This window comes from Oenanthe melanoleuca, chromosome 9 (genome assembly GCF_029582105.1).
Source record: "Oenanthe melanoleuca isolate GR-GAL-2019-014 chromosome 9, OMel1.0, whole genome shotgun sequence".
Classification (NCBI taxonomy): Eukaryota; Metazoa; Chordata; class Aves; order Passeriformes; family Muscicapidae; genus Oenanthe; species Oenanthe melanoleuca.
Genome location: NC_079343.1, coordinates 20692151 through 20708305, shown reverse-complemented (window position 1 = coordinate 20708305; position 16155 = coordinate 20692151). Strand labels below are relative to the sequence as shown.

At 63.6% G+C, this 16155-nt stretch overlaps 2 protein-coding genes across 5 annotated transcripts; one reads left to right on the top strand and one right to left on the bottom strand.

The window, feature by feature from the left end:
• The first annotated feature begins 114 nt into the window (after nt 1-114).
• Nucleotides 115-2202, top strand: LOC130256843 (heat shock protein beta-7-like). Its single transcript, XM_056498903.1, has 3 exons — nt 115-445; nt 1166-1317; nt 1845-2202. Exons 1-3 carry the CDS (start codon nt 151-153, stop codon nt 2031-2033), a joined length of 636 nt encoding a protein of 211 aa, XP_056354878.1. The 5' UTR covers nt 115-150; the 3' UTR covers nt 2034-2202.
• On the bottom strand, nt 2154-14406 carry CLCN2 (chloride voltage-gated channel 2). Of its 4 annotated transcripts, none has more exons than XM_056498898.1 (23): nt 14282-14406; nt 9777-9921; nt 9195-9326; nt 8951-9079; nt 8306-8439; nt 8145-8222; nt 7962-8040; nt 7243-7368; nt 7091-7175; nt 6890-6991; nt 6717-6801; nt 6484-6639; nt 6048-6117; nt 5753-5863; nt 5310-5523; nt 5080-5213; nt 4810-4961; nt 4487-4729; nt 3971-4021; nt 3419-3457; nt 3102-3206; nt 2938-3024; nt 2154-2855 (listed from the first exon to the last, which is right to left on the bottom strand). In XM_056498898.1, exons 1-23 carry the CDS (start codon nt 14330-14332, stop codon nt 2649-2651), a joined length of 2715 nt encoding a protein of 904 aa, XP_056354873.1. In that variant the 5' UTR covers nt 14333-14406; the 3' UTR covers nt 2154-2648. The 4 variants fall into 4 exon arrangements, with proteins under 4 accessions (XP_056354873.1, XP_056354875.1, XP_056354874.1 ...); XM_056498900.1 differs by lacking the exon at nt 3971-4021 and having other exon boundaries at nt 4487-4557; nt 4624-4729; nt 14282-14405; XM_056498899.1 differs by lacking the exon at nt 3971-4021.
• Between the last annotated feature and the right edge of the window lie 1749 nt (nt 14407-16155).

Sequence of the window (16155 nt, the reverse complement as noted above, 5' to 3'; positions counted from 1 at the left end):
TGGCGGCGCCTCTGTGGGGTGCTCACACACCATGGCACCCTCTCCTCCATCCTGCCGGGTCTTGAATAAAGTCAGTTGTGCGAGCACTGCGCCGGGCACCTCTTCTTGCAGGTGAGGGCCAGCAGGGGTGGCAGGCCAGCAGTGGCAGGGATGCATCCATCCCCCTCTGCGGCCCCGCAGGGTGACGGAGGCCTCGTCCCTTATCTCGCATTCCTGCGGACAGGGTGCCTAATTATGGGCATCTGGCGGCGGTGGCTGGCGGGGCTGGACCCTCCCCAGGCAGGCCTGGGGGGCGCGGGCAGCAGCGCCATGGCATCGCTCAGCTCGGCCTCCACGTTCCGCTCCGAGCTGCTCGGTGCCTACGGGCACAGCGACCCCCGCTTCCAGGGCGACCGGCGCCATGGGCCCTTCGGGGCGCGGGGACAGGAGGCGTTCGGGTACCCAGGTACCGGTGTGGGGGGTGGGGGGCCCTGCTATCCTGGGGGAGCGCTGCTACAATGGGGGTGGCCCCCCGAGGTGATCCAGCTGACCTGTGGGACTCTCCCCCCAGCACAGGGTGGGAGGGCTCAGAGGGGAGCCCTGACTGCCCCCCAGGTGCTCTCTGTCCTCCAGCTCTTACTCCCCAGGTGCTTTTGTGTTCCCACTGTAAGTCCCCAATAGTCCCTGCTCTCCCCAGGACTGCCTCCTCCCCCCTCCCCAGACCCTTTTGATCCTCCTTTTGTCCCCAAACCACCCCCTAGCTTTTCCTCCCCAACGCAGACCATCCTGATATGTTCTCCCCACCCTTTGATGTCACCTTCTAGGCCCCCACTTTCTTGTACATAACTCCAATGTCCTCCTCCTGCCCACCCCACTCCTCCCAGACTTTAGTGGTCATTCCTGGTGTCTTCACCCTCCTGTGCCATTCTCCTGCTGTCCTCAGCTTGTCCAGTGCCCCTGGAATCTCCCAGTGCCCTCAGGTGCTTCCACACCACCCACTACCCCTCCAGATCCCCCCATATCCCTGGGACCCCCAGCTCCCCTTGCAATTCCCCAGCACCTTCAATAACCCCAAACTCCCACTGCCACCTGCCACCCCCAGCCCTCCTTCCCCCAGTGTCACCAGACTCTCCCAAACCCCACCACGCTCCAGCACTGTGGCCCAGCAGCCCTCTAATGCCCACAGAGTCCCCAGGAACCATGTACCCCTGCAGTCTGGGCACCTGGGTGCGTGCCCAGGGTGACACCTACCAAGTGGTGGCCGATGTCAGCCAGTTTGAGCCCCCCGACATCGTGGTGACCACCTCCAACTGCCATGTGGCCATCCAGGCAGAAAAGGTGAGGCACCCGAGGGGGCAGCATCCCCTCCAGCCATGGCACAATGGGGGTCCTGTCCAATGACACCCCCTCCTGCGGGTGATGAGGACGGGGTGGTAACTGGGAATAGCCCTTGCCAGCACTGGGGTGAATGGGAGCTGTGCCCTAGTCATGGGACAGCTTCTCTACTGCACCTGTCCTGTACTGGAATAACTGGGAACTGTCCTCACTGAGAATGGGACAACTGGGAACCCCGGCTCCATTGCCTTCTCGAGTGGAGGTGGCAAGTGGGAACAGTCCTTGCTGGCACTGGAGTAGCTGGAATTTACCCCACAAGCCAAGATTTGGGCAGCAAAGGCCTGCTTCTTGCTGGCAGTGGGGTAACTGGGAATTGCCCTGGAGTCACTGGGATCTTTCCTACTGAACTCCCTGCTGGAGTCAGGGTGACTGGGAGTTGCCCTATTAGAAGCACTGGGGTAACTGGGAACATGCTGTGGAACCTCCCATGCCACGCTGCATTCCACTGCACCGGTGCTGCCTCCCTGCAGGTGGCTGAGGATGGCACCGTCTGTGACACCTTCACCCACAAGTGCCAGCTGCCCGAGGACACGGACCCGTTGTCGGTGAGCTGCACCCTCACTGAGGCTGGCACACTGGTCATCACCGTCCGGCGCCGTGCCAGTGCCGGCCCTGGGCAGCCCCCGCAGCTGCTGCACCGCAGCGAGGCCATGCTGTGAGCGGCTCTGCAGGACAAAACGCTCCTTGCCCGGAGTGATGCCAACCCCAGCACCGTGGTGAAGCTCAGCCAGTGCCCACCGGCTGTGCCCCTCTCACCGCCAGCCCTGTAGTGCTTCAGATCTGTTTATAAAGTCCTTTTATTAAATTAATATAAAAATCTCTGTATTTACATGGGGAGAGGTGCATGGCAGAGAGGCAGCAGGACCCCGTGTTCGCAGCCGTGAGGTGCTGAGCACACGGGGCAATGCCCACCCATGTCCCTGTGGACACCCCAACCTGATGCCCCTCTCCACCCCGTGCCACCCTGAGAAGGGACATTGTGGTCCTCATGGAGAGTGTGAGGGCAGTGGCCATTCTGGGGGGCACCAGGGGCTGGGGGGGTACAGAGGTAGCAAAGTGGGAAGCCCCAAGAGCTGGCAGGTAGCTGGAGAGCACGGGCTGGCTGGGGGGTATTTGGCTGGTCCCCAGCCCAGGGAGGGAGCAGAGGCACTGGACTGAGGGTGCCCACGCCTGTGCTGAGCCTGGCGTCGGTGGGCTCAGGGTGGGCATCCCCCGGCACCTGCCAGGGGGCCCGTGTGGCTTCCAGGGACACAGGGGGATGGATCCCAAGGGTCTCACTCGCCCTTGGGGGTGTCGTCATCCTCGTCGCCCCCAGGGCTGGCCTCGCGGGGCATGTGGTGGTGCTGGTGGCGGTCCCAGAGCTGGCGCAGGGCGGTGGTGTCGGCCTCGGTGGTGCTGGCCGTGCTGTCGCGGAAGCTGGCGAGCGGCGGGCGCACCTTCACCCCCTTGCCCGTCAGCGAGCCCTCGATGGCCTTGCGCAGCTGCAGGGACCCCAAAGCCATGGGCAAGCAGCTCCAGGTGCTGCTCCGTGCCCATCCAGCCTCCCTTGTGGCCCCTGCTCACCTCCTTGAGGGACACCATGCCCACCAGCCGCCCGATGCTGGTGACGAATGCGTGGTCCAGGCCCAGCAGAGAAAAGATGGTGTGGGTCTGCAGGAAGAGGAGGCTGAGTTGAGGGCCTGGGGGTTGTGGGTGGGGATCTGGAGTGAGGTGGGGTGTGGGTGCACCTTGTGCAGGGAGGTGTGCTCCACCAGCTGGAAGGGTGCGGGGTCGATCTTGGCACTGCTGAAGTCCACCAGCTGGTCCAGCTGCTGCTCTTCCCACTCCAGGATCTGGGGAGGTGCCATTGGGCAAGGTAAGGGGTACAGCCTCCCCACAAGTGCCAACAAGGGCCCTCCCATCCTCCTTACACCCAGTCCTAGGGAGAAATCTGGGTTATCCACCCCCTACCTCCCCATGCCCACCTCATGCCCTGGCACCCTTCTGGGATGTCTGGGATCCCTCTGAGCAGGAGGGTCCTGCCTGTCTCTGCCCAACCACTCACCTCTGCTGGGGTCATCTTGTCTCCCAGAATCATCTCCTCCTGCAAGAGAGGTGTGTTGGAGCAGCCCTGAGGTGGCAGGCGGTGCATCTGCACGCTGACTGCAGGCAGGGCATGGTGAGGGTGCAGGCAGGGTGAAGGCAGCACATGCAGGCAGGGTGCAGGCAGGGTGCAGGCAGGGTACCAGGCAGCACATGGTTGGTTGACATGACATCAGTCACACCCTGATTGGCCACAGTTGGACAAGGCGAGCTTGTGATTGGTGGAGAGAATGCAGGTTTGTCATGATTGGCTGAGCAAAGTGGGGCAGGTCCTGTGGTTGTGATGGCTGGGAGGGTCCACATCCCAATTCCTGGGAAGCTTTGGGATGGGGAGGATGCACACCAGCATTGGTTGTACGGAATCATAACTATCCAAGATGGACTGCACACACATAGGCCCAACGTGATTGGCCAAGCAGAATCTCGCCAGGCCCCTGATTGGTTCAGAGAACTCCTGCCAGGCTCTGATTGGCTGAGAGGAGTCGTGCCCAGGCTGCGATTGGCTGCAGCTTACCACAATGGAAATGCGGACTCGTTTGGCCTTGTGATAGGCTGTGGCGTGGGCCTGGCCCATGGGAGAGACAGCGGTTAGGGGATGGTTAGGGGATGGTTAGGAGATGGTTAGGAGATGGTTAGGGGATGGGATGTTTAGGGGATGGTTAGGGGATGGGATGGGATGGGATGGGATGGGATGGGATGGGATGGGATGGGATGGGATGGGATGGGATGGGATGGGATGGGATGGGATGGGATGGGATGTTTAGGGGATGGTTAGAGGATGGGATGGGATGGGATGGGATGGGATGGGATGGGATGGGATGGGATGGCATGGCATGGCATGGCATGGCATGGCATGGCATGGCATGGCATGGCATGGCATGGCATGGCATGGCATGGCATGGGAAGAAATGGGATGGGGTAGAATGCGATAGAAAATTATGGAAAGGGATGGGAAGGGCCAGGCAGGACTGGGCAGGGCCTGGCAAGGCCATTCAGGGATGGGAAGGGCCGGGGAGGACCAGGCTCTCACCTCGGTGGGCTCTGCGGCGTTGGCACAGAAGAGGCTCTTGAGGGCGATGCCAGTGTGGTCAGTGCTGCCAGCTGCAGGTGGAGAGGGGGTGTCAGCGGCGGAGACACGGGGGGCCAATGGGACACATGCAGACTCACCTGGGGGGCTGTCAGGTGGGCTGCTGGGCACCCGCTTCAGCGCCGGCTTCAGGGGCTTGCGGAGCGCAGGGCGGGCAGGGGCGCCCGAGGAGGTCTCTGTGCTGATCTGCAGGGGATGGGGTGTCAGGGTGATGGCGGTGGGGGCCACCCTGACCAGGCATCCCCCCAGACGGCTGCAGCCCTCACCTGGAAGCGGATGCTGGAATCGGAGAGCCGGTGCCCATCCTCGGACAGCACCTTCTGCCGCAGCGTCATGAGCCGGCGCTGGGGGCTGAGCTGGCTGCTGAGCAGGGCCCCCACCTGCGCCCGCTCGATGGAGCCCAGCAGGATCATGGACTCTGCCAGACACACCAAGGGGCTACATTGGCTTCTGATGCTCCCCCTGGCACCCACCCACCACCCTGGCACACTCCACAGCTGCTGTGGATGCTGGCAGAGCCCCAGCCTGTGCCTCACCAGCTGACTCCACCAGAGGCAGGTTCTTCATCTTGGTGCTGTGCAGGACCTGCTGCAGGTCCCGGTACTTGCAGTTGAGGGTGACGTAGCGGATATCCCGCACCATGATGTCCTCCACCCGCACGTTGTATTTCCTGCCCAGGGACAAGAACAGTGGCCTCAGGGTAATGCCACGCCCTCCCCTTGTGCCTGGTAGGGGTTTGGGGTTGGGACAGGGGACACAAACTCACTCGTGGTGGCCCCAGCCCAGCTCAGGGAGGTATGGAAGCTTCTTGATGCGGATGATGCTGTCGTAGAGGGAGGGCTGGAGGCTCTGGGCGACGGCATTGGCCAGGATGACAGCGATCATGACAGGCAGGATGTGTGAGATTTGCCCCGTCAGCTCGAAGACGATGACGGCCGTGGACACCGTGTGCGTGACAGCACCCGACAGCGCAGCCGCCCCTGCAGAGACCACCAGGAGAGGGGGCCTGTCAGTTATTGCCCACCAGGCTAGGTCTCCACTCTGGGTCCTCCCCTTGAGGGCATGCACCACATCTGGGGCCCTTGGAACCATGCAGGGAGATCCCCAGTGGTGGTATGACTCCCAGTTGCAGGGATCATCGCTTCAGTTGCGGGGCAGCATCTCCAAACCATGCCCACCGCGGCGTCCCCGTTCCAGCTCGGTGCTTACCCACCACGGCGTAGCCCCCCGGCACGATGCGGTAGATGTTGCTGTCCGTGTGGATGCCATCAGGGAACCAGGCTGCCATGCTCTCCCCCACCAGGCGCCCAAAGGCTGCCCCTGCAGGCAGAGAGGGGCTGGGAATGGGCACAGGGCTCTCTCAACACCTGGCCCAGCCTCACACCCTCTTTCCTGCCTGATGCTTCCAGGGAAGGGGACGTCTGGAGGCACTCACAAGTGCCCAGTGTGAGCTGAGAGGTGGCTCCCTCCTCCCACTGTGCCCACACAGGGTGCAGGGTCTCACCAATGACGAAGACGGGCATGAAGGCTCCACAGGGCACTGGGATGGTAGTGGCCAAGGCTGACATCCAGAACTGTGGGACAGACAGCCATTGTTGCTCTCCCTGACCCAGCCCTGCCTCTTGCCCCTGCTGTGACCCTCAGCAGGGTGCTGTGGCACAGCACGTGGGCACCGCACCCTGCATGGGACATGGGCTCCTCCCAGGGGCACCCTGCCAGCACCTCCCTGGTGGCACGTTGGTGGCTCTCAGCCAAAATCTCTTTGATGGCATGCCAGCACCACCCAGCAAACACCTTGGTAGACTCTTGGAGCAGCCACCCAGTGCCTTCTGGTGCTACCTTTCTGGTAAGAATTTTGCACCTCCCTGACAGCATCCAGAAAATCCTCACCATAACTTCCTGGTGGTACCTTGGGGATGACAGGGGAAGTAGGCACCCACCTTCATGAGGATGAAGACAACAAGTGTGACGAAGACGTTGGAGCGGGGATGGCGCCAGGCCTCCAGGATGCCCAAGTATTCGAACTCATCATTGATCCCCTGCTTGGCCCATGTCTGGTTGTCAAACAGTGTCACCAGGGTGTCCTTCTGGGTGAGCTGGTGATGGACAGGAATCAGCTGGGGCTTGTGGAGGCCCTGGGGTGGGGACTGGTGTGCCACCCCACGGCAGGTACCTGGCCAGCCATGAACTGTCCAAAGCCGGGCGGGAAGGTCAGCGTGGAGATGATCAGCGTCACCAGGGCAGGGAAGAGCAGGCGCCTGGCAGGGGGGCACAGGGCAGGGGTGATTTTGGTGCAGCCCCAGCTCCACCAGGTGGTGGAGCTGCTGGGGACTGCTGGGCACCTACTTCTTCATGAGGAAGCGGTTGATGGTCTTCTGGCGGCGCATGAACTGCACAATCTTGCGGTTGAGGTAGACAAAGAGCGCGCCCCCGAAACCGCTGGCAATCCTGGGCAGAGCCAAGGGAAGAGGTGCCCTGCTGCCACCACCAGTGCCGCCACTGCCACCCCCGGGGCCATGGGATGGGTTCTGGGATGGCCGCACTCACCCGATGACGGCAAAGGCAGGCAGCTCCTGCAGGTCGAAGGGGAAGTCGAGGCGGAAGCGGGTTTTGAACAGTGCCGTGATTGTCTCTGGGGGATGGTGGGGGTCAGTAGGGCTGGGCAGGGGACCCCTGTGCCCTCACCCTGCCTGAGGTACCTTCATCCTTGTTCCAGACAGCAAGGACACGGAAGATGAAGGCGCTGAAGGTGGCAGCGAAGAAGCCGCGCCAGTAGTTGCGGACGGCAAAGAAGGTGGAGGTTACCTCGATGCTGAAGAGGACGCCTGGCATTGGGGGGAAGTGAACAAGGCGGGTGGAGAAACCTAGAGAGGCCCCTGGTGCCTGGCATGCTTCCCACCCTGAGTCCACACTCGTGCACAGCCCACGGGTCTGGCTGCCCCACAGACACACTATGGGACGGTTCAAGGGCTTCCCTGGCAAAGCACGTGGCCGGTCCCAGCTGTGGACACAGCACAGTGGGCCAAGCACAGGTCTGCACAAGCGAGAGGGAAGCACAGGGGTGTGGGCAGCGACATGAGGAGTGGCACTGGGATGGAGTGAGGTGCACACAGACGGATGGACAGACAGATAGGGCAGCAGGCAAAGGGCAAGGAAAGAGTCAGACACGTCACCAACCTACAGGCTCAGCAGGACTGGAGTGGGGAGCTCCCTGGAGCGCAGGGTGGCAGGGGAGAGGACAAGAGCAGACGTTACACATCTGGGAGGATCGTGCCCGCTCCTCCCTTTCTCCTCCCTGCTGAGCAGCACTGCCCTCTCCCATGCCAGCTGTCCTGGGGGTCCTGCTTGCCTCTCCAGGTGGACCCTGCTGTCTGGGCGGGAGGTGTGGGGGGTGTGGGGAGGCCCGGGGTGACCCTACCTCCGATGGGGGCGGCGAAGCAGCAGCCAACACCGACAGCGCAGGCAGCTGCCAGCATTTCAATGTTTCTTGCCTCATTCTGTGAGGGAGACAGGAGTGAGTGGGCATTGCCCAAGCCTAGGCACTGCCAAACCTGTTGGTGGGCACAAGTTGATCCTCCTCTGTCCAGCCTGCCTTGCTCACCTCGTAGAAGCCCCCAAAGAGGGAGAGGAAGCGGCTGAGCAGAGCTGCGCACATGCTGGCGATGTGGACAAAGGGACCCTGAGAGGACAATGGGGGAGTGAGGACACTGCCCTCAGCCTCACTGCTGGCCTCCTGCTCACCCTGCCCAGCACTGTCCTCACCTCCTTGCCCAGGGGCATGCCGCTGCCCAGGGCACATGTCAGTCCGATCACCTTGGCCACAAAGGTCTTGAGGGTGAGGTACTCCTTCAGCACAACACCTCGCAGGATGGTCTTCATCTCGGGGATCCCTGAGCCTGGTGATGTGGGGACAGCCTTGACCAATAGCCATGAAGGAGGGACACTGCCCCATGGTTTTGGGGGGTAACCCTTGACACACCCCACTGCCGCAGGGAGATTCCTGAGACACCTCTTCCCACAGTACAATTGTAAGGAACAGCCCATGATTATGTAGGCACAGCTCAACCTATAGCCCCATGGGGATCCCAGTCTCACAGCCCTCAGGAGACACTCTGAAGATCAGCCCTAGGAAGACCCCAAAGCCCACCAGCCTCATAGCCCAGGAGGACATCCACCCCTTAACTCACAGGAGACTCTCTGAACACACTCTCTCTCATAAGCCTTAGAAGATCCCCAACCCTATTGCTCAGGATCCAAACCACAGTCCCCAGGAGACCCTCTGAAGACCAGCCCATATCCCCAGAAAGACTTCCAGGATCTCCAGGGAGCCACCCAGGCAGCACCCAAGGCACAGCCCCAGGGAGTGGACACCCCATTTAGGGTGCAGGCAGTCCCTTGATACCCTACCCACGGCCTGGGGGGCAAGGATCTGGGTGAAGCCAGCTGAGAAGGTGATGAGCACAGTGGGGTAGGTGACCCAGGCCATGTACTGCAGCAGCACGTTGGTGTCCAGGCCCCCGTACATCCACTTCTGAGCTGTGGGAACAGCTGGTCAGATGGGTGGCTGGTGGCAAGGCGCATGGCATGGCCCTATGGCATGGCCACACCCTGCCCTGCCATGGCCAGGAACCCACTGGTACCCACTGCTTACCTTGGAGGCATGTGGCGATGGCGAAATCCATGGCCCAGCTGACCAGTGCCATGACCAGTCCCAGCAGTATGAGGAAAACCCAGTCCTCACCCACCTTGGAGATGAGGAACCGCTGGCACTGCAAGGCGCAGACTGTGGACACAAGGGTGGGTTCAAGGCTGGATGCCCCAGGAATGGGCACACTGAGGTGGCAGAGCCAGGCTGGCAGCAACAGAAATTCTCACAGCCAGCAGCTCTGACCCAGCACTGCTGGTGCTGTCTGGAGCAGGAGCACTGCTGTGTCCAGCTGTCAGAGCCAGCTGCCTGTGCACAGTCACACACGGCACCGCTGGGCATGCACCTCCCACCAGCACAGCCTCCCTGGCACGGCCCCAGGCAGAGGGGCTGGGGGCCCCCGGTGCCTGCAGCGTGCCCGGCTATTTCGGGCCATTGTGTCCCTGCTGCCCGGCGGGCAGGTGGCATTGTCCTCGGCGCCGGTGTCCCATGACGGCAGAGAAACTCTATCCGCACCGTGGAGCGGAGTGGGCAGCCGTGTCCAGACTGTGCCCACCCATCCCATCCCCGGGTCCCGGTGACCCTTACCACGACAGGGGGCACAGCGGCCCTGGCTGTACTCCAGCAGCTCGGAGGGGCGGCGGGGCCGGGGCGTGTCCCCCTCCTGCAGCCGCAGCCGCGCTGCCTCATCCTTGGCAAAGGTGCCCAAGTCCTGCGTGTAGCGCCCATACATCTGGGGGTGAAGGACAGGAAGACGTGTCAGGGTGGCTGGTACCCCTAGCCCCTGTACCTAAGTGGGGAAACTGAGCCAGGGGAGCAGTGGCATACTGGCATGGCCTGCCAGGTAAGGGAACAGGCACGGCATCCCAAGGCAAAGGGGTGGAGGTGCCCGTGGGAGTGCCGGGCTCCAGGGCGTGGGAAGGAGCCAGGCAGATAAGGTGAGTGTGGATCGATGGTGATTGTTTTGCTCATATGCCCAAAGCTGCAGCTGAAACGTCAGTACCAGTCTCTGGCCCTGCCCAGGTGCCCCAGGCACCAGACTGGTTGGTGGAGGGTGTGGAAGGGCCTCCAGTGACGGGACCATGGCCAGCTTGGCCAGGAGACTCTCTGAGGGTTGGCATTGGGGTTGTGCTGGCTCTCTGCAGGCACCACACCCCGACATTGCTAAAAGCAAGGCTGGGATACCCCCCCAAAAGCAGCTTTGGCAGGTCATATGTGACACGAGCTGGCTGGCCTCAGCTGGCAGCAGGGAGGCAAGAGGACAGCGAGGGACAGGATGTACCCCCAGTTCCAGAGGAGGGGGAGCACAACATGAAGCCCAGGATGGTCCCTGGGCTGTGAAGAGGGGGTTTAGGGATCAAAGGGGGGCGAGAGGCTCTGTGGCCACATAGGGATCACCCCCTTTCCTGGGTGCCTCCTGCCTGGCTGTGGCACGTGGCCTGGCCCTGGCAAGGGGTGGCCCTGGCACTGCCCCTTCTGCCTGCCAGGAGCTCTTTGTGCCTGTCCTCCCCGCTGAGCCGGGGGCATTTGTCCCGCACTGGCGGGCACTGCCAAGGACTCGGTTGCTTGGTTTCCGCCTCGCTCCCCCCCGCACGACCTGAATGCCAAGCGCCAGAGGTTGGCCCGGCACAAAGGGAGGCTTCAGGGCGGTGGGGACCCTGCCAGGCTCCCACGTCGGGACAACGTGAGCCCCATGCCGATGGCGTGCCCACCCGCCGTGCCGTGCCAGCGCAGCGCGTGGCTGCCCCGCCGGGTCCAGCCGCCTCCTCCCGGCTCGGCCCGTGCGGCGGGGACTCGGCACGGGTGGGCACGGCGCTCGGCACGGGTGGGCACGGCGCTCGGCACGTGGGCAGCCCGGCCCCACTCGGGCGGCACTGCCCGCCCCGGGTGCCCGGGTGCCGTTCACAGCCCCCCGGGCTGCTGGCGCATGGCAGCTCCCCGTGCGGACGGCGGGAAGGTGCGCTCCTCACGGGGCAGCGCTCCTGCCCAGGTCCCTTTGGTAGAGAGCAGAAAGCAGTCAGAGCGGCGCCGGGTGGATTCTCTGCTGTCTGATACCCAGATTGTGCCCAGCAGCGGGAGGGAGGGTGGGGATGTAAGCAGGGAGAGGAGGGTGAACGAAGTTCCGTCGCCGACCCTGTACTGGCGTGGATTTTCCCCCAAACTCCTGCTTAGCGTGGGCTCAGTGGCTCCTTGCCCTGTGGAAAAGAGCTAGAGGGAAAGGCACGGCCACCTTGAGGGGCCAAATCCAGCATCTGCTGCCAGAGGAGGACCCCGGCCCCGCACGGGGTCTTGATTTCAAAGGCTCCCTTCGGAAAAAGCTTGTTTGCTCTGGAAGATGAAATGGGCCGGCACCCCAGGAGTACTGTCACCCTGCCAAGCACTTGCCTGCCTGGCCCCACTGCTGACCCACGGCCAGCCCAAGACAAGAAGGAAGCACGCCCAGGCTGAGTGCCCCTCAAATCAGCTCTGTGTCTACGCCTTGGGGCTATGCCAGGGGCTGCCACAGTCTCCCCCCAGGTGCTGGGGTGCATGGTGGGATGCCCAGTCCCAGGGACTCCAGCCTGGAGCTGGGATTTGCTCCCCCTCTGCCTCACTTTGGAGCCTACCCCACTTGTAACAACAAAGATGCAAGCAAAGGAGCCATGCCACCCCGCTGCCACCTGCCATCCTGTGCCATCCCATGCCACCCCTCTGCCCCATGCCACAGCCCCACAGGCAGGACATGGGACCCCCATGGGTGCCCAGTGCTCAGTAGCCACAGCTACTGTGCCCACAGCCCTGGCATGGCTGTGAAAGCCAGTGGTGGGTTCTCTCCTTCCTCCTCCTCCTCCTCCTCCGCTTGGGTTATTTTTCCACAAAGGCCTTTTGAAACACAAACAGCCCCGGGACTCCGGCCTCTGCCGTGAAGCAGCTGAACAATCACAGTGCCGGGCGGGCAGGGAACGGGCACGGGGGGGCTGGCAGGGGGCACTCGGGGACACGGGCACCGGCCATGTGTTGGTCCTGGGCTCCTGCACTGCAGGCACGGGCTGTGCCACAGCCCCCAGGGCACTGCCAGCCCGTGGTGCCCGCTGTGCCCCAGGGATGCTGCGCCTGGGGCGGGCGCTGGCATCTGGCGCTGCCGTGTCCCCGTGCCAGCCTGTTCCACAGCACTGAGCTGGCCTGGCAGTGGTGCCCACCTCCTCCTGGCCAACCTTCCCCCCCAAATTTCCCCTAGGGGAGATATTTAAAGGCAAGCAGTTGGGGGGTCCTCTGGGCTGGCAGCGGGCAGGCAGAGGCCAGGGGGTGTGTGTCACGCTGCCCGTCTTAGCCAGGCTCTAATCGCCCTGAGCAGCTCTGCAAGGAACAAGAGCAGTTTGTCAGGCTTAATCCCCCCCATGGGGCCTGTTGCTCCCTGCCACGACAGCTTGGCATGTGGGGGACACTGGCGCTGATGTGCACCCCAGAACCCTTGGCATGCCAGGGGTTCCCACAGACACCTGTCCAGCATGGGGTGGGACACCTGGGAGACCTTTAGGTCTGGGGCCCCAAGACCCATGGCATCCCTGGTGAAATCTGGGGAGGGGAAGGGCACAAGGTAGGGTCATAGGCCTTTCCCAGCCCTGCAGCCTGGCTGTGACAGCTCGGCTGTGGGTGCAAGCACCAAGAGCTCTTTCCAGACTGTCCAGCTCAAACCAGCCCACACCAGGCTCCAGCTGGATCCTGGCACTCCTGGCAGGTGCTGGCAGGAGCTGCTGGTGGCTCAGATGCACTGGGGAGGGCTGGGCACTCCTGCCCAGCACGTGCCCAGGCAGCTCCCAAAATGCAGGTGTGAGGCTATGGGACAGGAGCCCACACCCAGCCTCACCCACAAGCCCCAGGTGCCTCCATCAGCCTCACTGAGCCCAGCGGCCACGGGGATGGGCACCTTGGAGCACCCAGGGCATGGGTGCTACCCTGCCCAAAGAAAAGGAGGGCAAAGTCTGCTGGTGCCGAGCACGACTGCCCTGATGCCAGCCCAGCGTGCCTCTCCCCCTGTGCTGCCCGCAGGCTCCTCCGTGCCCGGCTGGGATGGCCTCTCTGCTCACCCACCGTGACCAGGGCGCCCGGGGCTGGCGGCAGGGAGAGGCACCGCCGCCGCTCACCCCTGTTCCTGCCCCCGGCTGCTCCCTGACTCAGCCTGCCGGGAAGGACTGTGGGGTCAGTAAGGCCGTGGAGATGACGGCACAGCCGGGGCTCCCACGGCCAGCTGGTGTCCTGCAGACACCTGACAGCTTGGGGTGAGCACTGAGGGGCATGCCAGAAGGCTTTGGCTGCTGGGAAAGGCAATGCCGAGGGTACATAGAGCAGCAGTGCCCTGACGCTGCCCCGTGAGCCCGTGCCGGGTGGGTAAGGCTCGACAGGGTCCGCCCGGGGCACAGCAACCGGCTCTGGCCCTCTTGGGCAGCCGTGGGCACAACTCTGTGGCCACGCAGACCCTGCTTCCCTGCACACCTCCCTGGCCCTGCCGGTCTGAATACCTTTGCCAGGGCAAAGTACCGCTCGCCTTGGGCACCGTCCCAACTGGAGGCCCGCGAAAAGCACCTTTGCCCGTGATGTTTGAGGGCCGTGGGCAGTGGAGAGCGGTGGAGTGACGGGGGACACAGCAGGGAAGGAGGACACCCCAGGACAATGGGACACCCTGGTGCCAGCGGGGAAGCTTCGAGTTGTAAACATGGGGCTAAGGTTGCAGGCGGGGGAGATACGTTATCTTGGGGGCAGAGGGCCGGGGACAGGCAGCGCAGGGGACAAGCGTGCCCGGCCGGCGCCTTGGGAACCCCCACAGGCTGGGCATCCCTTCCCGATGGTGAGGGGTGTTCCCAGGGACTGGTGAGGTGTGTGCAGAGGTCCTGCCCTGGGGGTGGGGGCTCTGCCAGGCTCCTCCAGAGCCGGAGAGGGGCCGAGGGTGACATCCGAAACAGCAGACAGCACCCCAAACACGGCACCGCGGAGTTCTGCCGCCCTGAGCAGGGCAGCACCCCCAGACCCCCAAAACCCCCGGGTGTTCCATCGCGCCCCGTCGCGTCCTGTGCCACAGCGGTGCCCGGTGCCCGCCCGGTGCCCCCGGTACTCACCAAGGTCTGCTCATACTGCAGCGCCCGCTGCGCCTCGCTCTCGGAGGCCATGGTGCCGCCGCTCCGCTCCGCTCCGCGCCGTCCCGGTGCCGGTGCCGCTGCCGGTGCCCGCGGCGGCCGCGGCTCCTCCCGGACCGCGCGGGGCGGGCCCGGGGCACTGCCCGGGGGAGGGATCGGCCACGCTCCGCCTCCGCCGCCGGCGCCCGGCACCGGCACCGGCCCGCTGGGCACCCGGTGCCCAGCTGGGTCAAGGGGAGTCCGGCCGAAACTCTGTCCTATGGCGGGACCCCGTCCACTGTGGCCTTTGCCCAGGATGGCACCCCTGGGCAACCAGTGGGTGCAGGTGAGGGTAAAAGCTGGCGTGGCTGCCGTGACCACGGGCCAGCTTCCCCCGGGACACATTGCTCCCTCTTCCCACAGGTACAAGGGGCTGGCGTGGGGCTGGGCGCTGCTTCCCCGTGGGTTCTCCCTGCTGAGATGTGGGTAGGACCGTGCTGGGGCTCTGCAGACGGTCACCTGCAGGCTCATGGCCATGCCTGGCTGGGGACAGACTGGTGGGGCAGAGCGCCTGTGGTCTGTCTTGTCGTGAAGGGCACGGGGGCACCTGTCAATGCCCAAGGAGGGCAGGGCACCTTGGCACTGCGGGGACTTCACCACCCCAAAGCTGCAGGGAGCTCATCCTTACCGTGGTGCTGCTCAGTGTCCCAGGACTGCCAGCCCCCAGGGACAGAGGTGGGCTTCGCTCTTCGTTGCTGAACTCGCTGGGCAGCAGAGGCTCAGTCCTCTCCAGAGAGGCACAAGGGCAGAGCTTGGCAGCGGCAATCCTTGGGTGAGGCGCTCCGGCATGGCAGGCTGGCTGCCGGGACCTCTGTCTCACTGCCACCACGGGCTCAGGGGCAACCGAGGCAGCTCGCAGGGCCACACTCACCCTCCTCCCCAGGGCACAGGATGGCACCTTTGTGGCAAGAACTGGGTGCAGGGAAAGCCAGAGCTGTGGCACTGCTGGGCTAGTGCTGCAGGATCGGGAACGGGCTAGTTCTCACTGCCCAGGTGCCACCCTCTGGTTTGACGTCAACACCCCCAAGGGTGGGTGATGATGGCTGGCCTGGGGGCTGGGATATGTCCTGTGCCAATATGGGAGGGTTCATTGCCCGACATGAACCAGTTTGAGGCAGGGAGGTGACAAAATGGGTTGCCCGCTCATTGTATCCCCAGGCACGGAGCTCCCTCCTTGCTCGTCAGCTCCTGGCACTGCCCCGTGGCAGCAGGGATGTTCATCCGGAGGGGAAGCCCTGTGCCAGGACATATGCTCTGCCCACTGCCACCAGCGTGCCTGGCTGTGGGCCACAGCACACTACGAGGCCACCAAGGTGATGCCACCCTGCTGGCACAGGTGCCTGCATGGCTGTGGCTGCATGCACAGCAGGGCACTCAGCTTAGCATGCCAGGCTCTGTCCCAGCCCAGTGTACCCAGTGCCATCCTTCTAGTGCTCTACCACTACTCCAGTCTGGCCTAGTGTCACCTTGGGTGGAGCCCCAGCACAGGCTAACCCTGTCCCACTGCAGTGTTGTGCTTGTGCCACCATGTCATACTGCAATCCCAGTAGAGCCCAGTGTTACTTTCCCTACAGCTCTGGCACTGTTTCAGCAAAGCCCAGTATAGCTCTGACTGTCCCAGTCATGCCAGTGTATACCAGTGCAGTACAAATGGCCCCAGAGAGTCCTCCACGGTAGGGATCAAAGGGCAGGTGGCAGCATTGGGTTTCCCATGGCCCCACAAGGCCTTAGTCCCGTGCAGCTGTACTGGGGTGACTGGGGTGCCCAGAGCATGCTCAGGGGTCTGCCCTGCACATGGGTGCCTGTGCCCACCCTGG